This window comes from Polyodon spathula, chromosome 49 (genome assembly GCF_017654505.1).
Source record: "Polyodon spathula isolate WHYD16114869_AA chromosome 49, ASM1765450v1, whole genome shotgun sequence".
NCBI classification, from domain to species: Eukaryota; Metazoa; Chordata; class Actinopteri; order Acipenseriformes; family Polyodontidae; genus Polyodon; species Polyodon spathula.
In genome coordinates this window covers 65,344-91,759 of record NC_054582.1, presented here as the reverse complement: position 1 = coordinate 91,759, position 26,416 = coordinate 65,344, and the positions used below count along the sequence as shown (strand labels likewise).

At 51.9% G+C, this 26,416-nt stretch overlaps 5 protein-coding genes across 5 annotated transcripts; 3 read left to right on the top strand and 2 right to left on the bottom strand.

Moving 5' to 3' along the window:
* The first annotated feature begins 2,814 nt into the window (after positions 1–2,814).
* Positions 2,815–5,747, top strand: rnf224 (ring finger protein 224). The gene is made up of 2 exons (XM_041238473.1): positions 2,815–3,843; positions 4,401–5,747. Exon 2 carries the CDS (start codon positions 4,401–4,403, stop codon positions 4,881–4,883), a length of 483 nt encoding a protein of 160 aa, XP_041094407.1. The 5' UTR covers positions 2,815–3,843; the 3' UTR covers positions 4,884–5,747.
* A 2,388-nt stretch (positions 5,748–8,135) lies between these two features.
* Positions 8,136–8,693, top strand: LOC121306666 (E3 ubiquitin-protein ligase RNF183-like). The gene has a single exon (XM_041238495.1). The coding sequence runs from the start codon at positions 8,136–8,138 to the stop codon at positions 8,691–8,693; it is 558 nt and encodes a 185-aa protein (XP_041094429.1).
* A 365-nt stretch (positions 8,694–9,058) lies between these two features.
* Positions 9,059–15,926, bottom strand: prpf4 (PRP4 pre-mRNA processing factor 4 homolog (yeast)). Its single transcript, XM_041238470.1, has 15 exons — positions 15,829–15,926; positions 14,861–15,040; positions 14,403–14,569; positions 13,033–13,052; positions 12,749–12,836; positions 12,561–12,640; positions 12,127–12,220; positions 11,929–12,023; positions 11,657–11,715; positions 11,414–11,537; positions 10,885–10,974; positions 10,458–10,580; positions 10,198–10,305; positions 9,980–10,098; positions 9,059–9,684 (listed from the first exon to the last, which is right to left on the bottom strand). The coding sequence occupies exons 2-15, from the start codon at positions 15,024–15,026 to the stop codon at positions 9,491–9,493; spliced, it is 1,527 nt and encodes a 508-aa protein (XP_041094404.1). The 5' UTR covers positions 15,027–15,040; positions 15,829–15,926; the 3' UTR covers positions 9,059–9,490.
* A 71-nt stretch (positions 15,927–15,997) lies between these two features.
* On the top strand, positions 15,998–18,002 carry cdc26 (cell division cycle 26 homolog). Its single transcript, XM_041238472.1, has 3 exons — positions 15,998–16,077; positions 16,415–16,520; positions 17,602–18,002. Exons 2-3 carry the CDS (start codon positions 16,440–16,442, stop codon positions 17,761–17,763), a joined length of 243 nt encoding a protein of 80 aa, XP_041094406.1. The 5' UTR covers positions 15,998–16,077; positions 16,415–16,439; the 3' UTR covers positions 17,764–18,002.
* Positions 18,003–19,594: 1,592 nt separating this feature from the next.
* Positions 19,595–23,854, bottom strand: slc31a1 (solute carrier family 31 member 1). The gene is made up of 5 exons (XM_041238471.1): positions 23,607–23,854; positions 21,255–21,460; positions 20,541–20,613; positions 20,073–20,241; positions 19,595–19,882 (listed from the first exon to the last, which is right to left on the bottom strand). Exons 2-5 carry the CDS (start codon positions 21,414–21,416, stop codon positions 19,681–19,683), a joined length of 606 nt encoding a protein of 201 aa, XP_041094405.1. The 5' UTR covers positions 21,417–21,460; positions 23,607–23,854; the 3' UTR covers positions 19,595–19,680.
* Between the last annotated feature and the right edge of the window lie 2,562 nt (positions 23,855–26,416).

The window sequence follows — 26,416 nt, the reverse complement described above, 5'->3', positions numbered from 1 at the left end:
AGTCCTGGATCCTTATTTCAAATGCCTGGAGACCTTCCAACACCTTGCAGACTCCCTGTCAGGCAAGTCCATCTGCCTTCATATCTTCAGGAGGTGGTCCAGTCCAATGGTGCCCACAGGGGCAGTGAGTAACCCAGTAGAACCCGGACCAGGAGTCAGTGTGTTCTGCTCTGCTGACCCGGTAGAACCTGGACCAGGAGTCAATGTGTTCTGCTTTCCTAACCCGTCTCAGACAGGGCCAGGCAGCAGTGTTGAAGCACAACAGCAGGTTTCTATGGACAGAGCTTATCTAGGAATGTACAGCCACACCTGCATTCACACTGAGGAAACAGGGCTGAGCATTCACACTGAGGAAACAGGGCTGAGCATTCACACTGAGTCAAACAGGGCTGAGCATTCACACTGAGTCAAACAGGGCTGAGCATTCACACTGAGTCAAACAGGGCTGAGCATTCACACTGAGCAAACAGGGCTGAGCATTCACACTGAGGAAACAGGGCTGAGCATTCACACTGAGTCAAACAGGGCTGAGCATTCACACTGAGTCAAACAGGGCTGAGCATTCACACTGAGTCAAACAGGGCTGAGCATTCACACTGAGTCAAACAGGGCTGAGCATTCACACTGAGTCAAACAGGGCTGAGCATTCACACTGAGTCAAACAGGGCTGAGCATTCACACTGAGTCAAACAGGGCTGAGCATTCACACTGAGGAAACAGGGCTGAGCATTCACACTGAGGAAACAGGGCTGAGCATTCACACTGAGGAAACAGGGCTGAGCATTCACACTGAGTCAAACAGGGCTGAGCATTCACACTGAGGAAACAGGGCTGAGCATTCACACTGAGTCAAACAGGGCTGAGCATTCACACTGAGGAAACAGGGCTGAGCATTCACACTGAGGAAACAGGGCTGAGCATTCACACTGAGGAAACAGGGCTGAGCATTCACACTGAGTCAAACAGGGCTGAGCATTCACACTGAGTCAAACAGGGCTGAGCATTCACACTGAGGAAACAGGGCTGAGCATTCACACTGAGGAAACAGGGCTGAGCATTCACACTGAGGAAACAGGGCTGAGCATTCACACTGAGGAAACAGGGCTGAGCATTCACACTGAGGAAACAGGGCTGAGCATTCACACTGATGAAACAGGGCTGAGCATTCACACTGACGAAACAGGGCTGAGCATTCACACTGAGGAAACAGGGCTGAGCATTCACACTGAGGAAACAGGGCTGAGCATTCACACTGAGGAAACAGGGCTGAGCATTCACACTGAGGGAAACAGGGCTGAGCATTCACACTGAGGGAAACAGGGCTGAGCATTCACACTGAGGGAACAGAGAGAACAGTACTAAAGAATGACAGAGAATCACATCATTCAAAAGGAGACCCTTCCTAGTGCTGAATGGCTGACTCCATGCTGTCTAGAGTAAAGCCCTGGAATGAAGAACAGCTGGGCAGCTCTGCAGCAACACAACATGACCCTCGATTGCACAGCCCGCCCGTCTCCCTGCCTACCTACCCGTCTCCCTGCCTGCCCGCCCGTCTCCCTGCCTGTCTCCCCGCCCGCCTGTCTCCCTGCCCGCCTGCCTGCCTACCTGCCTGCCCGCCTGTCTCCCTGCCTGCCTGCCCGCCTGCCTGCCTGCCCGCCTGCCTGTCTCCCTGCCTGCCCGCCTGTCTCCCCGCCCGCCTGTCTCCCCGCCTGCCTGTCTCCCCTCCTGCCCGCCTGTCTCCCTGCCTGCCTGTCTGTCTCCCTGCCTGCCTGTCTCCCTGCCTGCCCGCCTGTCTCCCTGCCTGCCCCTGCCTCCCTGCCTGCCTGCCTGCCTGCCTCCCTGCCTGCCTGCCTCCCTGCCTGCCTGCCTGCCTCCCTGCCTGCCTGCCTGCCCCCTGTCTCCCTGCCCGCCTGTCTCCCTGCCTGCCTGCCTGTCTCCCTGCCTGCCTGCCTGTCTCCCTGCCTGCCCGCCTGCCTGCCTGCCTGCCTGCCTGCCTGCCTGTCTCCCTGCCTGCCTGTCTGCCTGCCTGCCTGCCTGTCTCCCTGCCTGCCTGTCTCCCTGCCTGCCTGTCTCCCTGCGTGCCTGTCTCCCTGCCTGCTCGCTTGCCCGCCCGCCTGCCGTCCACACAGAGGATCGCTGCTGCTGCCCAGCACAGTGGGAGAGACACAGTCAAAGTCTGGGGGCCGATGGGAGCAGAGCTTTTCTTCTCTTGCTCTCTCCTATAGTGTGTCAGGACCAGTGGATATGGGGCTGAGGAGGCGCAGCACAGATCACTAGATCAGTCTCATTTACTGGCTCTTATTAGGCATTCTGCACTGGGACAACATGGGCCCTAAAAGGCAAATGTCATTATCAGTCTGCAGCTATTTGCATCTGTAAACAGGGCCTTTGTTCAGGTATAAATGTCTTTCACGTTTGTTTTATGGTTTTAATCGTTTGCACAGACTGTGGATCGCAGATCAGCACTGAGCTGAACAACGGCTCCATGCTGAGAGGGGATCTCTCCTCTCCCACATCTTCCTGATGAAGCAAACTCCTCTAGGTGCTGATTATTACCCCTGGCAGGGAGCCTTGCTTTCTCCAGCCCCTTTGCTCTGCACTTGGCTCAGTGCTGCCCGATGCAGAGCACAGGCTGCATCACAAGCAGCTCAGCCAGCAGCCATTACATCTGAGCCCTGCGTGTAAACAACAGCTACAGCCACCTGGAAAATCTAACAAAGACCACAAGGAAAGTGTTACATGGAAAGGAAACTGCCAGGTTGTGATGCCAGCCTCTGAATCCCATTATACGAATGCTCAGTAAACTGTAAATGAATACGCTTCTGTACTGTCTTCATTAGAGCATGTTATTAATAACATACCTGCAACATCAACCTGCAGCATATGTTGTTCGCTGTGCTTCAGTGCCATCTAGTGGTGCCACGGTAGAACTGCACATGGGCCTCAGAACACAGCATTTAACACTTTCACTACCTTTGAGTCTGGCCTGGAGCACTGTGGAATTTTGCAAAATAAAAATGACCAAAATGACACAGAAATGTATTCACAATTCACCGGTATTGTGTGCGATTCGAGTTAATTCAAGTGCTGTTTAAAGAATATGCAAAATGATTGTCTTGCTATACCCCAGGGATTCTCAGAGGAGGAAACACCCTCCACTAATATCACAGTCATTATGCTGGCAAACTGGATTAGTAGAATATTGAATGTCTGGGAAGGAGGCTTCAATTTCTAGCCTGCTTTTGTCTGAAGCTCGAAGGCTGTAAGCTGATCCCGCTGCACCCGGCTCCCTCAGAAAGGAAACTCGACTCCTCCTGCCGGAGGCTGAGCTGAAGCTCAACAGCTGGCTCGCTGGGGCTGGTGCAGGGCAGACCTGTGGAGCTCGAGAGCTGAGACAGGAGACCAGACCGACCAACCAACCGACAGACAGAGAGGCGCACACACACACATACTGCAGCTCTGGGCATTTCTCAATCAGGGCTGTTTGTACAGCCAGCCTCTCTCTCTCTCGGTTATGTGCTGCTGGACTCAGGACACACCAGTGCAGGCCAGTCTCTCTCTCTCTCTCTCTCTCTCGGTTGTGTGCTGCTGGCCTCAGGACACACCAGCTCAGGCCAGTCTCTCTCTCTCTCTCTCTCGGTTGTGTGCTACTGGACTCAGGACACATCAGTGCAGGCCAGTCTCTCTGTGTCAGGTCAGGTCGATGGGGAGCGCTGCTCAGAACATGTGCCTCTCTGTGGGATTCCTGGAAAAGTAAAGAGGAGATGAACCCAGAGCTATGCTCTGGAGTGCTGAAAGAAACAGAAAGAACAAAACAACAAGAGGAAGAAAAAAAGAAAAAAGGTACAGTTACAATTACTGGGGTGTTGTGCCGCGGTCTGTGTTGCGTAATCCGAAGCCTGCATTTCACATCATGAAGAAACACAATGAGACAGATTCATGGTAACTGTGCTTCGTGCTTTACAAGTGTTTGTAATTACAAAGTGAAAAGGGTTCTGGATTGAGGGTTGCTATGGGATATGAAGTGCACTCTGGAGTTCTGTATTGAGGGTTGCTATGGGATATGAAGTGCACTCTGGAGTTCTGTATTGAGGGTTGCTATGGGATATGAAGTGCACTCTGGAGTTCTGTATTGAGGGTTGCTATGGGATATGAAGTGCACTCTGGAGTTCTGGCTCTTCAGGTAGCTTTGCACTCTGTGTGCTGGCCGGTCTATCCGGTGCACGACTGCTGTTACAATGTAGGTCTGGTGCAGCTGAGCTGCAGGCACAGTGACAGTGCAGTTAAACCAAGCGTTTAAATACTGCACTTCAATTCACATTGTTGTTGTTGCTGATGCTGTAGACACGTTTAAAACATTTAAAACATAAGCCCTTATTGTTTCCTGTGCTCTCTTGAAGATGTCAGAGGAGGCAGACCTGGGTGAGGTTCCAGACCCCTCCCCAGATGGCAGCCTGGACCCGCGTGCGAGCCGCAAGCTGGACTGCATCATCTGCTACTCCTCCTTTAACCTGCGTGAACGCCTCCCACGCAAGCTGCACTGCGGGCACACGTTCTGCCAGGACTGCCTGCGGCGGCTGGACACGGTGCTGAACGAGCAGCGCTGGATCCCCTGTCCGCAGTGCCGGCAGAACACCCCCTGTCCACGGGGCGGGGCTGGCACGCTCGACCTGGACCTCAGCGCCTTCCTCGCTGCCAAAACCCAGGCGGAGACCCGCAAGACATCGACCCGGCCAACCGGCGCCGAACCCCACAGCAAAGCGCCCAGCGGCAAGCAGCAGCCGATCAGCGAGCAGCCCTCTGTGTGGAGCCTGGAGCTCCCCTCGGAGCCACGCTTCCCCAGGAGCCCCTGCTGCTGCTGTTGCTGCCGCTGGTGGGTGTGAGCGGCCAGCATCCCGGTTCAGTGCAAAGAGATCAACCCTGTCCAGGCTGGAGGGGTCACAGCGGCAAACCCAGCCCTCGTTTCCAGGAGGGCTGCCCCCTCGTTGACTCACACACGACCTTGACTGGCCCAGCGTAGCAACTTTCCAACTGACACAGGAAATGAACAGGATCAGAAATCAAGGACAGGCACCTGAGCCACCGCTGCTGTGTGGCACAGATAAAGAGAGTGTCTCCTTTCTCACCCTGACAGACTGAGACAGACTTGCACAGGCTCAGCACTGCAGGCACTTTGAGCAACGGCAGGTGGAAACACGTCGTATGATATGGGAGATGGATTCTCCAGCCCTGGAAACTCTTGCGGTAATTGTGTGAGAACCCTGACCCGTGTGAATCCAGAGGGGTTGTGTTGTAAACAGGAATCAGTACCGCCTCTATCCTCTGGAACGATGAGGAGAGTCTCTTGCAATGCAAGTGATGCTCAGATTAGCCGAGATTAGGGTGGATCGCTCTGCTTCACATTGCTCTGCACTGACACACTCTTCCAGTTTTTTGTATTAAATCCGCTTCATTTCCTCTAGTCCTGGTATCTGTGCTTCTGGTGTCAGCTTTGGTGTAACTTTTTTTTCAACTCTTACTTTTAAATCTCCACCTGATTCTTTTTTGTTCTCGGCTAAATAGATTCCCTAAATGGATGTAAATAAAAATAAAGGAACGATTACTTTTTGTCAATCTGATCGGCATTAATAAAAAAATAAAAAAATAAATACTCGCCAGAGTCACGTTTTAATTTTCAGCACACCTGTGCACGTGAGACCCACGCGGATCGACTGTGTCTGGAGAACGTTTCCATAGCAACCACTTACCTGCGGCTCACGGGGAAAATTAGCAGACCCGGAATAGGTGATTCAGCGTCTGTGGTGAAGACTGCGGGTTTGTTATACTGTGGAAACTAGATTACTGAAGCTGTGCGAGTGTATTACCAGACTGCGTGTTTGTTATACTGTGGAAACTAGATTATTGAAGCTGTGCGAGTGTATTACCAGACTGCGTGTTTGTTATACTGTGGAAACTAGATTATTGAAGCTGTGCGAGTGTATTACCAGACTGCGTGTTTGTTATACTGTGGAAACTAGATTATTGAAGCTGTGCGAGTGTATTACCAGACTGCGTGTTTGTTATACTGTGGAAACTAGATTATTGAAGCTGTGCGAGTGTATTACCAGACTGCGTGTTTGTTATACTGTGGAAACTAGATTACTGAAGCTGTGCGAGTGTATTACCAGACTGCGTGTTTGTTATACTGTGGAAACTAGATTATTGAAGCTGTGCGAGTGTATTACCAGACTGCGTGTTTGTTATACTGTGGAAACTAGATTATTGAAGCTGTGCGAGTGTATTACCAGACTGCGTGTTTGTTATACTGTGGAAACTAGATTATTGAAGCTGTGCGAGTGTATTACCAGACTGCGTGTTTGTTATACTGTGGAAACTAGATTATTGAAGCTGTGCGAGTGTATTACCAGACTGCGTGTTTGTTATACTGTGGAAACTAGATTACTGAAGCTGTGCGAGTGTATTACCAGACTGCGTGTTTGTTATACTGTGGAAACTAGATTATTGAAGCTGTGCGAGTGTATTACCAGACTGCGTGTTTGTTATACTGTGGAAACTAGATTATTGAAGCTGTGCGAGTGTATTACCAGACTGCGGGTTTGTTATACTGTGGAAACTAGATTATTGAAGCTGTGCGAGTGTATTACCAGACTGCGTGTTTGTTATACTGTGGAAACTAGATTATTGAAGCTGTGCGAGTGTATTACCAGACTGCGTGTTTGTTATACTGTGGAAACTAGATTATTGAAGCTGTGCGAGTGTATTACCAGACTGCGTGTTTGTTATACTGTGGAAACTAGATTATTGAAGCTGTGCGAGTGTATTACCAGACTGCGGGTTTGTTATACTGTGGAAACTAGATTATTGAAGCTGTGCGAGTGTATTACCAGACTGCGTGTTTGTTGTACTGTGGAAACTAGATTATTGAAGCTGTGCGAGTGTATTACCAGACTGCGTGTTTGTTATACTGTGGAAACTAGATTATTGAAGCTGTGCGAGTGTATTACCAGACTGCGTGTTTGTTATACTGTGGAAACTAGATTATTGAAGCTGTGCGAGTGTATTACCAGACTGCGGGTTTGTTATACTGTGGAAACTAGATTATTGAAGCTGTGCGAGTGTATTACCAGACTGCGGGTTTGTTATGCTGCAGAGACACCTGTTTGTGACTCGAGATATTTCACAGTGATCGCTCCTGAGTGACTACGTGCTTTAGGACCGGAGTGGCGCGACTACAAAGGCAAGGTAAGAAACGAGAATTAGAAAACGAACTTTAAAAACAAAATCAATAATTAGATTGATGGATTCGATTGCTAATGTTAAAGTGACGTAAAGACACCTTTCAAAATATTATTTGAATTTAATAAATCACTTAAAATTGTAGAACTACAATATCCCTCACAGGATTTATTGAGGATGTCATTGTTTTCATGAGTATTAGTGCTTGTTTAAATTTGAGTAACGCTCACCTGTTGGGTTTGTGTGTCTCTTGAAAGGAGGCGAGTGGAAACACTGTCGTAGTTAGATTTGTTATTGATAATATCTCAGGACCCGTTAGAAACGATGTCACTGAACGCAGCTCTGGGCGCTGCTGATGAGCAGAGAGTGCGCAGGAGGCTTCGTTTTAACCTCGTTCATTGTTGTTGCTTTTAGTTTCGACCCGAATGTGCAAACCTACTGCAGAAACCTGCTTCGAGCCCTGGAGAGATCTGGGATGTACTCTGCTCGTTCTTCAGGAAAAGACTTGCGACTCAATGCTTAAAGGGACATCTTTTTAAGTGCAGAGACGTTTGGTTTCAAATAACCGTCTCCCCCGGGAGCTCCGTGCTTCTTTAAGGGAGTTAATTCTGCCGCAGCGCCGGCTCTCACAGAACCACTGCGGCAGAGCAACGACTCCGTCCTGTAAACGGGAAGGACTCTCTTAGAAGGAGCACTTGCTGTGTGAATGTACCACAGTCACAGCCCCGCCAGGATGTAATGGTTGGATTTGAATATGGCTCAGTGCAAAGCAACACAAGCACTAAAACAAAGAAAACATTGCCAGAGCCTCTTGTGATTTCCAAACGCAGGCCTGTAAGAACACAGCTGGGTTGACCATGGCAGTGCTCAGCTGGTGTTGATCAAGCAGTCCAGTAGCCATGCAGGAGGAGGGCGATGCTGGCAGCACGCCCCAAACGGACTGTGCGATCTGCTGGAGCCCCTACAACAACACCTTCCAGACCCCCAAGCTGCTCCTCTGCCAGCACTCCTTCTGCCTGGAGTGCCTGGCCAGGATGAGCCTGACCTTGAACCCAGATGCCCCCGGAGGCCTGACCTGCCCGCTGTGCCGGCGAGTCACGCCCATGGAGCTTGGGCAACCAATCACAGAGCTGCCCACGGACCAGGCACTGCTGGCCAGCCTGCAGCTGCAAGCTATGCCCATGGTGGTGGAGGAGGGCCGGCTCTACTACGCAACCACATCCCACAAGCCCTGGTTTCTGCCTCAGAGACCCACGGTGTACACGCTCAGCCTGGATGTGGAGCGCAGACTCAGGATCAACCACAACCAGGTCCACCCCGCGCTGCTGAGCGCCGAGAGCCCCCCGAGCCCCCAGTTCTGCACCTTCACCTTGGTGATGCTCGCGGTGGTTGTGGGGGTGGTGATGCTCATCCTGTCCCTCTACTGGACCCGGCAGGGGGTCTGGGGCTTGACGTGAGCCGTCCTGACAAGAGACCAGCCCGTCCATTCTTCAAGCCGAAACCAGATCTTCACTTACAACACGGCTTCCAAACAAACCCCAGGCTGGAACTCAACGCCCACTCCATCTTCTCCAGAAGATTTGTCAAAGCTGAATTATTTTGTGCATCTGCATTTTAAATCAGCAAGAACAGGGTTAAACATTTCTCCCACTCAAGGGTACAGGACACAGAGCTCGTCTGGTATAAACAGGAAAGCGGTCCCAGGGGGTGTTGAAGGCAGCAGCACGCGGGGGGGGGGCTCGGACTGGGAATTCACAATATAAATATTGTTATATTTATGATGATGCATTTATTTGTTTTTTTAAGAAACTATTAACACAAATTCTGTACAAGTGATTTTTTTTTTTTTTTATAATAAACACATACATGCTATTTTGCTAAATGTTTGCTAAAGCAACCCCAATGCTAGGTTTGAATGAATACATTGCAGACACAATGAGATCTGAATACAATTACAGGCTACAGGAAAATCTCAGCTGTAACAATGCAAACAAGGCTACCACTGCAGAGCAGTTTGACTCATTTCAGATTCTACCTCTAACAGCCTCAGTTCCAGTGAAGCCTGTTCATGAGCTGCAATGGAACACACTCTCATGTATATGGATTGGTGGTGGTGGGGGGAAGTTTTGTTTTTTCAACTGCAAATAAAGAATAAAAGGCCAGAGTAAGGAAGAGAAGCTCTGGGATCCTCTGCAGTGGCGCCCAGCTTCGTGAGAGTACAGCGGGACAGCAGCCTGCACACATGTCCGGGCTGCTAATCTGACATCCACAGCTTGAAGGTGCGGTCGTAGGAGCAGGTGGCGATGAGCTGCCCGTCCAGAGAGATGTCCAGCCCCATCACCTTGCCCTCATGCCCGGCCAGTGTCTTCAGCGGAGACCAGCCCGGGTGCGTCCACACTTTGGCGGTGTTGTCATAGGCGCCGGTCAGTAAGAAGTGACCGTCAGTGGCTGAGGGAGAAGTCAAGTTACAGAGATGAGTAACAACAAGCAACTCACGAGCAAAAATGCATAAAAACAGCCTCTCCGGACAAAAGATAATCACCTAGAATTCTGGGATTGAGAGATTTTCATTATATATATATATATATAAAATGTATCATGAAATAAAACAAACTACAAAATGAAAATCGCTAAAGTGTATCGAAAGTGATAAAAGCAGCACAGTACTTCATGCCACATTTGTTTTTTCAGTTTTTCGGTCATTATCTGGAAAACTTCCCTACCGTCACCCAGCGATACTCACGCTGAAACCTGACCCCAGACAGCAGGTTCTGGTGGGCGGGGATCGTGTAGATGCACTTCCTCTGCCGCAGGTCCCAGACCTTGCAGGTGTGGTCTCCACTTCCCGTGGCCACGTGGAACCTGTGGAAGCACAAGCAGGAGGGGGAAGTAAGAAAACCACTCCATTGAAAGCGTGCGGCTGCCCCGGGATCGCAACCCTGTATGCCCCTGGTCTCTTACCCGTTGGGGGAGAAGCTGAGCCCGTAGATCTCCTTCAGGTGTCCCTCCAGGAACATGATGCAGCGTCCGGTGCGCAGGTCCCACAACCGGCCGAACGCATCCAGACCCCTGCCAGAAAACCAAGAGAAACTCTCACACTAAAACAGGACCATCACAAACAATAATATTATATTATATTCTGCCCTACTGAAGTACTCCCTCCAGTGGGCGAATGGTGTGCTATGCAGGGTCCGCACACTCTCCTCTCTCTGCTCTCTTACCCAGTCCCAGCCAGCGAACCGTCGGGGTGGAAGGCGATGTCGTGCACCCCCTTGCTGTGCCCCTCCTGGTGCAGAATCTCCTCCTGAGCCTCCAGGTCCCAGAGGCGCCACGAGTGATCATAGCTGCGGGAGGACAGAGAGATTGCAACAGGAACTCGCACAGCAAGCAGCTCTGCAGCCTTCGTGCTGGATCTGGGCTCTACTGCCTCACTTGCACACTGCCAGCATGTTACCAGCTGTACAGAATCCCAACACCCCTGTCGCTCCCGCATTCTTGTATTTCATTTCAAACTGTCTGTGTAACCCACGCTCGCTGAAGGGGACGCGATGGCATCTCAGACGTGTATTAACTAGAACCTTTCGGGTCAGCACTACCCGGCACTAACTGAGCTTGCCAGTTGTATCCCCCGTCTTGAATCTCACTCACCAGGTGGTGCCCAGAAACCTGCCGGAGGGGTGCCAGCTGACCCTGGCGACCCTGGCAGTGTGCCCCTCGATATCGGCTACGGGCTCGTCACTGTGGGAGGGACAATGACACATTTCAACACGCAAGTGTGATTGACACACAGCATCTCCCAATAACTCGGGCTAAATAGAAAAATACTTGTAATTGAACAGGCGTTTTCCTAGACGCAAGCAATAATGTATCAAATACAGACAGACAAGCGTACACAGACAGGGCAGCCCCGTCGGTCAAGACTTTTTACTTGAATTTTCAGGGATATTAAAAGAGTTAGTGTGAACTCTCTGGGAGTTCAAGAGGTAGCACGGCCAAAACTTTGAAAAGAAAAACGTACATGCATTATAAAACACAAACAGACAGGAGACCAACCAAACTTAACCTTATGCACACGGTGACAGAAGGGTACATGGGGAGATAATTAGACATCTATACACAGTATCTATGCCACAGACTCAAGGCAGACGCAGAGTCCCCTTGCTGCACGGAAGCGGACCTGTCGAGACTCCACAGCTTCACAGAGCCATCGGCGGCGCAGGAAGCCATGTTGACGTCCTTCTCGTCCAGGGAGACAGTGGCCTGGGGGTGGAAGGAAATGGCGCCCACGTTGGTGTTGTGACCTGTGAGGGGAAACGCACACGGTGACGCTCACACCTGAAGCACTGACCGAGCTGGGCGCGGGTCAGCCTCATGAGATCAGACCAGGCTCAAACCCGGGATCATGCACAGAGAGACTCACCTCTGAGGGTGCGAATCAGGCTGCAATCTGGAACAGACCACAGCTTGCAGAGTCCACTCCTGCAAGGCAGAGACACAGGCACTTTCATTTTACACTCCACTCACTGACCGCTGGTTTTAATTCAAGATGTTACACCTTCGTTAAGATTATTTATATAAAATGTTTGAAATTCAGCACCATCTCTTATTCTGCCAGCGATATACAAACCAGGAATCCCCCCCCCCCACAGTGCCCAGCAGCAGCAGAGCACAAGGGTACAGTCAGGTCCTTACCATGACGCTGTGACCAGCAGCTTGGAGTTGGGGCTGAACTGGCAGAAAGAGATGGGCCGGTCGTCACCAATCTGGCTGCAGAAGTTATTCAGGCCCTGAGACACAAACAGACGAGATTACACAGGGGAGCTGGGTTCAGTGTGAAGAGGCCAGTCCCCAGCGGTGCGTCAGATCATTATACATCTCAGCCTGGCTCACCCGCAGGGTCGTGTGCCTCTCTTGCTGCCGTGCCGTGCGCGACGCCTCCGGAACCTCCTTTAGGTTTCTGGCCTCCTCCAGTCTCTCCATCGCCCTGGCAACAAAAGCGGATTTCATTGTTGAGGGAAACAGCCTCTAATGAGCAGCAGCAGCACAGAGCCAGAGAGTATCAGCACACTAAGGCAGGCAGGACCAGTGCAGGCCACTAGGTGGCAGTGAACAGCAACGAACGGTCACAAATTAAGACAATAGGGTTATATTATGAAAAACACATTCATTCATACATATACACACACACATATAAATAATGAATGAAATTTCCCTGTCAGAATATGCAATCAATTGAAGTTATACCACAGTACTTTCCCCCACCCCAGTACATAAATATAAAACATACAATGGCATGTAAATAATTAAATGGAGGTTCCCCTGACCTGGGCAGCGAGTAGCGTGCCAGCCAGAGCCGGGCAGCCTTCAGGGTCTCGGGACCCTCGTGGTACCAGGTCTGCTGGAACTGCGAGAGAGAGAGACTGGGGTCGGAGGGCAGCTACACACTGGCTTGAAAGGTTTCGCAACTGAAAACATGATTAGGGTTGTTTGCATCCCAAGCCTCCTCCATTACCTCGTCCTGCGGTCTCTTTGACTTCTCGTCCTCCTTCTTAGACTTCTTCAGAGCGTCCGTCCCGACCACAGACAGGATATTGCGCAGCCTGGAGGGGGAGAGAGAGAGAACTTCTGTCAGCTCCAGGAGATTTCCAGTCACTACAGCCGTGTGACTGTCTGGCAAACCGAGGGACTGGTCTCCAGAGAGGAATCCTTCAAGTCTCCCGGGTTGACTCGAGTATAAAGCAGCCATCAAGGAGCTGAGCTTCAGAAGCTGGACGTGAATAACGAGCAGCCCCTCACCTCTCCCTGCGCTCTGCCGGAGCGGGCGCCGCGCGCGGCGGCTCGGACCCTGCGGTCGGGCGGGCGCCCGCGGCGCGGACGCGCGGGTGCCCGCGGTCCGCGGGGGCCGATAGTGATCTGCCGGCGGGGACCGCCGGCGGTTTGCCGCGGCCCGCCGCTATTCGTCGCGGTCTGCCTGCGGCGGTCGGGTGAGTGGGCCCTGCTGCCGGCGCGTGCCGCGCGACCTACGCTACCGGCTTGCCAGCCCGCCGTCTGCCTGGCGAGAGGGTTCCGGGGTGGGCTGCCGGGGGCCAGCGGTCTGCGCGCGCGCGGGAGCCAGGGGTTCGCCCGGCCGGGGCAGCCGGGCCCGGTCGGCAGCGGGCGGGTCGGCGCGGCGCGGCGGGCGGCGCCCCCGGCGATCCTGGCCGGTGGCCCGGCGCGTCGCCGTCCCCGCGTGTACGCTGGCCGCTGACGTACGGTCGGAATTGGCGGTGGTGCCGCCGGCGGCCGAGAGGCCGCCGCGCGCATGACTGGGTGTGTTGGCTTGGGGTGGGGGGCGCCGTGCCGGGTGAGTGGCCTGGCGGCGCGCGTTGTGGCCGGGTCGCATCCGGATCTGCCGCGTGCGCGGCCGGCGTCTCGGGCGCTCTGCACCGGCCTGCCAAGAACCGCAGCGCCGTCGCGCAATGGGGCATTGCCGTCGCCTGGGGGGCGGACTCGCCGCCTCTTGGCTTCTTCCGGGGGCCGCTGCAGGTCTGGCCGCGGGGGTGGCCCGGGGTACGCGGGGTGCCGCGGGTGCCGGCCGGCGCGTCGGCCGCGCCGGGGTCGCGGCCGCCCGCGCGACCGCAGAGCCGAGGCCGGCTGCCGCGCGGTGCCGAAAGGCCAACGGTCGCCGGGGCCGGCCTGGCGGGGCCACGGGCCGCGGCGCGCTGCCAGGAAGCAGGCAGCGCACCGGCGCCTCGTGGCCGTGTCTGTGTCGGTCGGCGGTGCCGCGCGCCGGGCGGTCGGCCGGGTTCTGCCTAACTGGCCAGCCCTTGCCGGCGGGACCCCGGCCGGGCCGTGAGCCGGCCCGGGCGCTGCCGAGCCGCCCCGGACGCGGCGGCGGCCGCCGGGCCCGGCCGGCTGCGCGGAACATGACGCGCCGGCTGGTGGCTGAGACCCGAGCCGGGCGCACTCTGTATGGCCGCGGCGCGCCGTACCGGACCGGCGCCTCGGGGGGCCGTTGGGTCTTAGGCGTTGATCCGGCGAACGGTCTCTGCCGCAAGGGGGCCGCGGCGCGTGCCGGGGAAGGTCCGGGTGGCTGGCTGCGGGCCGCGGGACCGGACGTCAGGGTGCGGGGGCCTCGGGGCCGAAGGGAGAGGGGAAGCTCCGTGCGTGGCTGTGCCGCGTGATGTCCCCTCCCCGAACAGCGTGATTGGCTCCCCAAGAGCACGCAGACACGCCTTCACCTCGGCGTCATCCGTGGACACATTGATCTGCCGTGCCCGCTTCCTGCGCTCGAACTCCGCCAGCACCTCCGCTTGCCGCTCGCTGACGTGGTCTTCAATATCGAACGCCTCGCCTGCCCGGGGAAGCAGAAACAGGGTTCAGAATACGGCAGCGTTACACTGGCTAATGTCCTTAAAGCAGCGTGGAGCTTTCCTGTCCCTGACAGTGGAAACATTCTCCCCACACAGGATCTCCTGACCATGAACAGATCCAGCTCCACAGTGCGGGTCTGTGAACTCCTACTGCATAGCAGTTTGGGTTTCTCCAGGTTTTACAATGAGCGCGCTGGCAGCTGCAGGCACACCGGGTAACTAAGCTCACAGTAAACCCTGCAATGGACCGTGCTGCTGCACCCGTGTCTCACCGCTGGCCAGGTTAATGTTCCCTGCGTCTATCCCGGCACGGACCGCCTCTCTGCCCAGAGAGCCCCCAGCCCCCTTGCTCAGCCGCTCGCGCTCGCGCTCCTCCAGGCTCCCGTAATAGATACGAGACTTCTTCGCCATGGGGGGGGCGCCTTCATCGTCAGACATCTTCCAGGACTTCTCTACACCAGGGGTGAAGCACAGTTAGTAGAGAAGCACTTTGCACAACTTCAAAACAGCTACTTAACAGGGCTGCTTTTCATAGATTTGGAAAAATGGTTAATAAAGACCAATCTGTATTTATTTTACATTTTTAACCGTAGACACCTGGACAGAACTGGCTCGTCCAGTGTAACCTCACGCTGGACAGAACTGGCTCGTCCAGTGTAACCTCACGCTGGACACAACTGGCTCGTCCAGTGTAACCTCACGCTGGACACAACTGGCTCGTCCAGTGTAACCTCACGCTGGACACAACTGGCTCGTCCAGTGTAACCTCACGCTGGTGTGCACGCCAGGGATTCCTGACTTGCATCTCCAGGACATTTTCAAACGTCCCTTCATCTCGGCATGCTGTACTGCACGATTAAAAATAAACGAGCAAACTGTAGGACTAGATTTCACGATCGTGTTTTAAAACGTGTGAATGGGGCTAAAATACAGTTCGGCGTGGCATGTTTGCTACACAGTTCCACACACGGTATCCCTGTTGCTGTAGTTATAAAACGAGACAGTACAGTAAGAGAAGACCGTAATGCAGGAACGTTACTATTAGCGTGCGTGAGAACGACAAGCTGAAGTTTACAAGTTTCCAGCGCTGTGGCAACATTGGAGAAACTCGCAGTACGCAAAGCAACTCCGTTTCAATTAGCCAGGCGCTACAATGTGCAGCAGGCAGGTTACTAAAAACAAAACGTTCGTGTGTCTGGAAAATAACATTTAAACCATGCAATACAATCCCGCTTGTTACCTGCGCAGCTTCTTTCAAACGAAATACCAGCGTTGCTTCACTACACGCACACATACCCGGCCACCCCTTCCAGATCCGGTAGGTGCGGCACTATGGGAAATGTAGTTCTCGTGGTCTGCATCCACTCGGTCAAATTACCTGCGGTGACGTAATACATGTATCTGATTGGCCTACAATTCACAGCAACCCCTCTGAGGGATGCCGGTTCAGTTCCTCGGGTATAGTAGATGATTCTGCGGCCATTGCAAGGTTTGTAAACAGACACTTTTGTAATTGCGATTTATTTAAATATAATGAAAAGAAGATTAAATGAAGTTAGCGTTTCGTTATTGAATTCTTAAATAGAAAGATAATCTCTTTTGGGACATTGTGTAAACACCATGCTTTACGGTATGTATCAGTAACGCCGTGGCGCAATAGTATAGCAGGTCCAGACATTTTGCAATCTCTAGAAACAAACTGCTCCCGTCTATCCTATCAGCACCTCGAGTGCATGACGTATTCAATACACAACGACGCGTGTTTTAGTGGAAAGGGAATGTCGTGCCTCGTCCGCAGTCTGATGTCTGTCTCTGTCTCGCTATAGTGTCCGGTTGATTGCAGGAATCGCAATGCTGCGGCGCAAGCCCACCCGGCTTGAGCTGAAACTGGATGATATCGAGGAGTTTGACATGGTGAAGAAGGAGCTGGAGGTACAGTAAGTCCCTCTGGAGAGCACCCAGATACTGCAGACTGTGTATCGCACCACTGCTGTGCAGAACACCCAGATACTGCAGACTGTGTATCGCACCACTGCTGTGCAGAACACCCAGATACTGCAGACTGTGTATCGCACCACTGCTGTGCAGAACACCCAGATACTGCAGACTGTGTATCGCACCACTGCTGTGCAGAACGCCCAGATACTGCAGACTGTGTATCGCACCACTGCTGTGCAGAACGCCCAGATACTGCAGACTGTGTATCGCACCACTGCTGTGCAGAACACCCAGATACTGCAGACTGTGTATCGCACCACTGCTGTGCAGAACGCCCAGATACTGCAGACTGTGTATCGCACCACTGCTGTGCAGAACGCCCAGATACTGCAGACTGTGTATCGCACCACTGCTGTGCAGAACGCCCAGATACTGCAGACTGTGTATCGCACCACTGCTGTGCAGAACGCCCAGATACTGCAGACTGTGTATCGCACCACTGCTGTGCAGAACGCCCAGATACTGCAGACTGTGTATCGCACCACTGCTGTGCAGAACGCCCAGATACTGCAGACTGTGTATCGCACCACTGCTGTGCAGAACGCCCAGATACTGCAGACTGTGTATCGCACCACTGCTGTGCAGAACGCCCAGATACTGCAGACTGTGTATCGCACCACTGCTGTGCAGAACGCCCAGATACTGCAGACTGTGTATCGCACCACTGCTGTGCAGAACGCCCAGATACTGCAGACTGTGTATCGCACCACTGCTGTGCAGAACGCCCAGATACTGCAGACTGTGTATCGCACCACTGCTGTGCAGAACGCCCAGATACTGCAGACTGTGTATCGCACCACTGCTGTGCAGAACGCCCAGATACTGCAGACTGTGTATCGCACCACTGCTGTGCAGAACACCCAGATTCTATTAAAGGATTGCTTTTGGTTTGTATTGCCCTGCTGGTCCCGATCAGTAACGCACTGAAAGCTGTGAAAGCTCATTGCAGACTCTGGTCTCAGAGCACTTTGGATTGGTCTGTATTCCTCTCTTTGTCTGTCTCTTCTCCCCCCAGAGTCGTAAGAAGCAGCAGGAGGAGGTGGATGTGGTGGGCGGAGCCTCGGCAGCGAGCAGCGACAGCAAGTCCAGAGATCAGCTGATAAACGAGCGAATCGGCTACAAGCCACACCCCAAACCCAACAACCTGCCCTCACTCTTCGGGAACCTGCAGTTCTAGAGTGCGCTTAGGCCACGCCCCACAGCGGTGATGAGAACTGGAGCAGAGCGCCACAGCTGTGACCATGCAAGCATCTTTACAGTCCTCCGATCCCATCAGCAAAGCCGCGGCACGCTCAGCACTGGATTGGAGCAGGAGACCGTTTCTCCACAGGGATTGCTTCAGAGTTTGTTTGTTGTGTGAAAGTACTGGATTGCAGCTCTGAAGACTTGTGCACAATTGAATGTATAAAATACAACCTGTTTTTGTTGTTTTTTTTAACATTACAATAAAATATATTTTTTAAAGCAATGTTAAATATTGAAAGTCAAGAAAAAATGTTTTCTGCTTTAATTATTTTAGCAATACAAATAAAAGAAAGACAGGAGTCATGAAATTCATGCTGTTTTGTCCCTGGTTCAGCAATGCAAGCATGCCTTTGTAAAGTGTGTGTTTGCTAGTCTGCCTCAATGTGTTCATTAATCCTGCACAGCTCTCTTAGCTAATCTATATAAAACAGGGTTATGGGTGATTCTGTATAGAAAGAAGGACACTACAAACCCCGTCCCAAACAAAATAAATCCACACATTTTTTTATTTATTTTTTTAATCTTGAATGATTGATTACAACACTAAACAAACGTACTCATTGAAACCCGAGAAGCTTGTCCTTAACGCAGAGTTTTACCTACTGGAGCGTTTTGAAAACCTGCTTGAGTGCTAAACCAGATTAAACAGGACAGACCCCTGTCTGAGAGAGACGGCTGTGCCCCTCCCTGATTTCAAGAATCCGCTGCAGAGCCTGTGCTGTCCCCAAACTGCAAAGGGAGGTGAAGGCTTGTGTCTGGGTCTGATTTTGGTATTGGGGGGCAGCTCTGCAGGGATTCCCACTACCTGCTCTACGCTTGGCAGCAGCTTCTTTGCCTTTGGAGCAAAGTGGGGCACCTGTTCCAACCGACTGGGACGACAAAAGTGGCCCCATAGTGTTACATTGTTAAAAACACTTGACTGGTGTCTCCCATTGTCCAATGAATAAGGCATTGTTAAGACAGAGACACACGCTGGTAACAAAACAAAACTCCAGGCAGTAATCAAGCACCCTGGTTCCTCTTTAATTTCAAAGATAATCAACATTCACAATGCTTGCACCACTTTGTATTCTTTCTACCATCATAATACTAATGAGAAAAAATGAATGCAAATAACTCACATTTAAAAAAGGTTAAACTATCTTCTGTTGTTCTAGATCACCACCATAACAGATTTACAGAGAGAAAAAAAGATATTATTTCTTAGAAAAAGAGTGAACTGCAGGCACTTCTTCAATGAGAAATCCTAAACTTCAATGAGAGAGCTTGGCTGGAGTCAGGCAGGACTGATCCTAAACTTCTTCAGTGAGAGAGCTTGGCTGGAGTCAGGCAGGACTGATCCTAAACTTTTTCAATGAGAGCGCCTGGCTGGAGTCACGTTGGCACAGTCTGTATCTGGCATGAAGACGGGGGGGGGATGGAGAGTAGGCTTGTTTGCAATTTGATTGGACAGCTCCAGGACTCTGGGCAGGGCTTCCACAGCTCCAGGACACTGGACAGAGCTTCCACAGCTCCAGGACACTGGACAGAGCTTCCACAGCTCCAGGACACTGGGCAGGGCTTCCACAGCTCCAGGACACTGGGCAGGGATTCCACAGCTCCAGGACACTGGGCAGGGATTCCACAGCTCCAGGACACTGGGCAGGGATTCCACAGCTCCAGGACACTGGGCAGGGATTCCACAGCTCCAGGACACTGTGCAGGGATTCCACAGCTCCAGGACACTGTGCAGGGATTCCACAGCTCCAGGACACTGTGCAGTTTCAGAAAGAGAGAGAGAGTAAGAGTTGGGGTGTGTGTGTGTGAAAGGCGGTCTGGTCCGGTCCGGTCTGGGTTGGGGTGGTCACTGTTAGTGGCAGTGCTCGGTGATGTCCACCACCACTGCCTTCTTCCAGCTGAAGAGGAAGTAGCCGGTGCCGGCACCCAGGGCCACCGCGATGCACAGGTAGCCGTTGTAGGTCATGAAGACAAGCATGAGGAAGTAGCTGAGCACCACCTGGATGATGTGCAGCACAGTCTGCAGCAGGTGAGCCAGGCTGAGCATCTGCTGGCTGAGAGAGAGAGAGAGAGACGAGCATTACAGCAAGGCCTGCCTTTTAACAACAAGGCTGAGTGCAATCAGGCTCCACACAGCACTACTGAACTGAACTGGGCACTGGTCCTCGGAGCTTCAGGGCACTGGTCCTCGGAGCTCCAGGGCACTGGTCCTCGAAGCTCCAGGGCAGTGGCTTGGGCTCTTACCCAACAGTCTTGTGCGTTTCCATCAGAACAGTGCCGCTGGGTCCCGGGACCGGCATGGAGTTGTAGCGTACGCTGACCTGTGACCTCCGCAGCAGGAACTCGCGGCCAATCTTCAGCCCCTCATAGAGCACAGCCAGCAAGTACACAGCGATGCAGGCTCCCACCATCTCTGCACAGAGAGAGAGAGAGAGAGAGACACAGAGAGAGTGAGACAGAGAGAGAGAGACACAGAGAGAGAGACAGAGAGAGAGAGAGAGAGAGAGAGAGAGAGAGAGAGAGAGAGAGACAGTAAGACACAGAGAGAGAGAGAGAGAGACAGTGAGACAGAGAGACAGTGAGACAGAGAGAGATAGAGAGAGAGCTCTGCAGGCAATACACCAGGACCTCCCCCCATCCCATTCTATCCCATCCCATCCCATCCCCCTGCCTCCCAGACACACAGACACACACATAGGCACACAGACTGACCTCCCACACTGTTGATGACGAGTCCTGAGAAGAGCAGCTCCACTTCCTGGTACCCAAAGTAGAAGACCATGTGCTGAGAGGAGAGAGGAAGAGACCCGGGTTGAGAACGAGCCCGGGGGCGGGACTCTACAGGGGTGAGCAGCAAGAGCATTCCTCATAACAGCAGCAGCACTGAGCAGCTGCACTGACTCTACAGCATTACTAACAGCAGCACTGACAGCTGCAGCTGACTACAGCATTACTAACAGCAGCACTGACTCTACAGCATTACTAACAGCAGCACTGAGCAGCTGAACTGACTATACAGCATTACTAACAGCAGCACTGAGCAGCTGCACTGACTCTACAGCATTACTAACAGCAGCACTGACTTTACAGCATTACTAACAGCAGCACTGAGCAGCTGAACTGACTATACAGCATTACTAACAGCAGCACTGAGCAGCTGCACTGACTCTACAGCATTACTAACAGCAGCACTGAGCAGCTGCACTGACTCTACAGCATTACTAACAGCAGCACTGAGCAGCTGCACTGACTCTACAGCATTACTAACAGCAGCACTGAGCAGCTGCACTGACTCTACAGCATTACTAACAGCAGCACTGAGCAGCTGCACTGACTCTACAGCATTACTAACAGCAGCACTGAGCAGCTGCACTGACTCTACAGCATTACTAACAGCAGCACTGAGCAGCTGCAGCCAGTCCTCACCATCATCATGTGGCCCCCTCCACTCCCGTGGTCGGGCATGGCGCTGGGGTGAACGTGGTTGCCATGGGAACCTGCAGTCGTTTCCAGGGGAAAGTGGCTGCTATGGGAACCCGCAGTCGTTTCCATGGAGGCATGATGGTGGTGGTCATGTGACATGTCCATGTTTGGCCAAACGGTGAAGCTGAGAAAACGTGAAGCTTTGAGACCTGAAAACAGTCACAAGAGGACAAGAGGAGTGACAGCGAGCCTCCAAGCTGCTTGTGTGTGACGACATATTCCATCACTCATCTGAAACCCTTTGCGGTGACAGCCTATGCTCCAAGCTGCTTGTGTGTGACGACATATTCCATCACTCATCTGAAACCCTTTGCGGTCCTATGCTGGACCTGGTCCGACATCATCAAAAAGACGTCACGCGCGGGTCTCTAGTCGTTTTTTCTCCAGAAAAAGCCGAGAAAACCTTTCAGTGGCCGAGTGAGACCGATAGGAGCTGAATGAAGCCGAAAAAATAGGGGCGTACCTGAGCAATAGAGCTAGCAGCTGCACCACAGAGATAATGACGGACACAAACAAAGGAGATAGCTGCTTCCGCATCCAGCGCTCAAAGAATATCACAGCTTTTTGAGATGTTATAGTAATAAAATAATGACTTGGATCACATTATTGAGGAGTTTGGTGATAAAACGAGTGATCAGGAGAGGATTTATCAGTATGCACGTCTATAAAGAGGTATGTGAAAAATACAGTGAACACGGGGTGGGGCTTGGCTGGAGATGCAGTACTGAGTGTCCTTTTGCGATTCAATGCCTGTTAAACTCTTTTACTCTGAAAAAAAATAATTAAACAGCGCGTGTGAAAATAAATTGAACCCGACGTGCCTGACAAGCGCTGAACAAATGGAGCACTAAGGGTTAAATGTCATTAACACTGAGGCTGTCTGGCCAGACTACCTCCTGTCATTTCTAATCCACAACCAGCCCTCCTACAAGGCAGAGCTCAGTCACTCTGACATTACAGGCAGACACAGGATCAGTCCTCAGCTCACTGTGTGACTATGAGAGCAAACCCACTGATCACATCTGCTCGCAGCCTGCCATGCAAGTGATTGTATTTAAGCTGTGTGGGCTGGGATGTGAAACTGTTCCTGCTCCGTTACAAAGAGAAGGTCTCGGGTGTCCGCAGGCAGGTTGACGTGACGCACTGACATGGATTCTAATTGGATCAGCCTGAACGAAGCTCACCAGACAGACACACATAAAAAGCAAGATCAGAAACATGAGGACTGTGATAAGGGAGCAATAACAATGAACCCAGCCAAGGGGAGGGACGCAGCTCACTGTTCAGATCAGCGACTTCACAGTCAGCTTTTATATCTAATCTGTGTTTAAAACCAAACAGCCACAACCCTAAAGACTTTGTGTCCACGACGTTGCAGGCTTCTGAATTTGGTCCAGGATGGTGGACGTGTTTAAAGCCGTGTTTCCCTACCCGATGGCCAGAGCACCAATAGTATTCACTCTGCTCCAGTTACAATTGAGATTACACTGAGATTTTACAAGCCTCGGAAAACAAGGAAACGATACATTGTAGGTGCAGGTGAGATTGCAACATAACTGCAACAATACAGACGTGTAAAAAGACCTTCTGAACTTAGGTCAGAGTCCCCTGGCTACCGACACATCACACTGTTACACACAGCACTTGTTTTTATTCAGCAATCCTTTCCTTTTTCCAGAACCTGCGGTACATTTCAGACAGACCCCCTAATCATTTCACTCCACCCATCCCACCCCAGCTGTGTGAACCCTGAGCCCCTCCGCCTGCTCAGGATGAACCCCGAGCCCCTCCTGCTCTCTCTGCTCAGGACAAACCCCGAGCCCCTCCTGCTCTCTCTGCTCAGGACGAACCCCGAGCCCCTCCTGCTCTCTCTGCTCAGGACGAACCCCGAGCCCCTCCTGCTCTCTCTGCTCAGGACGAACCCCGAGCCCCTCCTGCTCTCTCTGCTCAGGACGAACCCCGAGCCCCTCCTGCTCTCTCTGCTCAGGACGAACCCCGAGCCCCTCCTGCTCTCTCTGCTCAGGATGAACCCCGAGCCCCTCCGCTTGCTCTCTCTGCTCAGGATGAACCCCGAGCCCCTCCTGCTCTCTCTGCTCAGGATGAACCCCGAGCCCCTCCTGCTCTCTCTGCTCAGGATGAACCCCGAGCCCCTCCTGCTCTCTCTGCTCAGGATGAACCCCGAGCCCCTCCGCTTGCTCTCTCTGCTCAGGACGAACCCCGAGCCCCTCCTGCTCGCTCTGCTCAGGATGAACCCCGAGCCCCTCCTGCTCTCTCTGCTCAGGTCCCCTTACTCACCCTTGACTTGGGGCTCTTCTTTGTGTTGGGCTCAAGGCTGTCTCTGTGTGCTCCTGCTGAAAGATGGCTCAGTTTCCTGTGCTGTGCTTTCTGCAGGTAGCAGCCCCTGAACTCTGTGTGCTGAAGCTTAGCCCCGCTGTGTCCGTTTCAGAAGCTTCCTGCTCTCAGAGCCCAAGTCCTCATGACTCGCTCCCTGTGTTCATGTGATCTCTGTGCTGACTCAAATTTCCAGTCAGCCCCTCCTCTCTCTCTGCTCAGACTCCCTCTCTCCTCCCTGTCCTCCCACACCGATGGCAGCTTGCCTGCACTGAAGAGCCACACTGCGTTTGCTGTGAGTGGAATGGCAGGCCAGTATTTTTCCACTCTAATAACCCTGAACTAGTCTAATGAGGCAGCATGAATCCCCTCTGACTGGACTGGTGAACAATGGCAGGTTTATCCATTTCTACTGGCTCTAGACTGAGCCTGAAGAAACAGCCCCACAGCCAGCCAGCTCACAGCCTGTCTGCCTCACACAGAGACAGTCTAACTACAGCAGCACCAAACCCCTAACTGAAGTGCAGTGTGGGTGTAATTAGGAAATCAGTTGGTCACTCACAGCCATTGGGTTATTTATTTGAGGTGGAGGGCTTCAATCCCTTGGTTTCCGGCTCTCAGGTCATGCAAGCACATGTAATCTTGAGGTAAGAAAGTCTTGCAAATCAGAACTGCAGTTTCTAGTGGGAAGATTTCAACCACCTTTGTGCAACATTTCTATCAGCAGTCCAGCAGCCTGCTCACTCTCATTACACAACCACAGCCGTCAGCAATGCCAACAGAGCTCTTCTGTTTTCAGAAGAGAGGAATTGGGACTTCATTCAAGCACTGCAGTGGTACTTCAGTGAGTGCATGTGTGAGGGAGTGAGTGAGGGAGTGCATGAGTGAGTGAGCGAGCTAGCGCTGGGTAAATAAACAGTGCAGGTCAAAGTCACAGAACACTGATAACTCTCTATTTGAAGAGCAGCATTGATTATATGTTAGAGTTGAAAACACACTGAAAATATTTCCTTAAATAAACAAATAGCGGTAACATGAAGACGATGAGTTTCTGTATAAAGCACAGTCGTGCTCGCTGTATACACAGAGCCACAGCAAGACTGTAGACTCCGATACACTGCACTGCACATGCGCACACTACTGCTCCTGTATACTGAAGCGCTGTGCAACTGTCAATGGCTCTCTCTCACTCCATCTCTGCACCGTGCTTCCTGTGTGGCTGCGCTTTCTGTGGGATGGGTATTCAGTTACGTTTGGGCTCACAGTCGCGTCTCTCATATTAATATATAGACCGCTTTTTAAAGACAGCGATAGAAAAAAAAATATATATATATATATATATTATATATATATATACAAAAAAGCGGGATGTCGTGTCGGGTGATGATACCCATGATGGCAGAGGTCACTTTGGAAGAGCGGACACACAGTCGCGCTAGACCGGGGTATTTAAACAGGAATACACGCTTACCCCGGAGCAGCCTGCTGTATCAATGCTCTCGTCCGGGACAGCACCCCGCTCTGCAAACCGTAACTCCACACTGCAATCGCCGCTACAGTACAGACAGGGCACCGGGCAACGTCACACCGGCTACCACGAACTCTTCTGAGCCTCATCCAATCAGAAAGCCGCTTGATTCCTAATTCCGGCGTGTGCCACATCAACACCCCCACCCCGACTCAGCACGTCATGTGATCAGCGCCGTGCATTCTGGTTCTTGTAGTTCTCTTAAGAAAGCGCAGGTGAAACAGGGCTCAGTGTCGGAGTGGATTTACTGCACCTGGGCACTGCTTTCAGCCCCTTAAAGAAGACGGGACGTGTGTATGTGCTGAAGTGCGTTGCTGTGTGACTGGAAACGCCTGTTATGCGTCACATGCATTGTACATATTTATTTTACTAAACCGTTGCGTGCCGATGATGGATGGATGCCATTGTTTTTTGCTGTATAGATTTTAACGTCATGGTTGCAAGTACGGTGCGATATGGCGCTAGATTCTGGTGCCTGGGCGCCTCGTATATCCTTCAAGAAGACACCTTGCGGTACTTCAAGAAGCTGCTTGATGAGATTCTGAGATCAATAAGCTACTGACAACCAAACGAGCAAGATGGGCTGAATGGCCTCCTCTCGTTTGTAAACTTTCTTATGTTCTCATATATATATATATATATGAGAGAGAGAGAGAGAGAGAGAGAGAGAGCGACACGGTAGATGTGTGTTTGTTGTTTGTTTGTTTGTTTGTTTTTTAATTATTACTGCTTCGCAATCACAGGTGATCGTTGGGTCTGGATTTCTCACATGACCCAGCCACACTCCTCCTCAAACCCTAAACAGGAGATGAAGAGCGGGCAGGGGTTTGATTAGGGCGGGTCTGACAGTGTAGCACCGATAGGCTCCAGAAACTGTTTTGAAAGTTTAGCTCCAATCTTCAAAAAGATTTGCACTCTTCAACGTGCAGTTTGTAACGTATTAACCCCCCCCCCCGGAGAGAAGCACACTCCAGCCCTGCACTGCGCGCTTCACACACCAGATGGCGTCTTGGGATTCAGTTTCATATTCCGAGTTGTTGGTGACGGCATTTTTTTTTTTTTATGTAGGTTTTTTTTTTTAAACTTTGTTTTTATTGACAAGCAACACAACACATCAGTACAGAAGTTTTAACGTTGATTATTTTATATATATATATATATATATATATATATATATATATATATATATATATATATATATATATATATATATATGACAGTAATTCATCACAAAAATTTAAAAAAA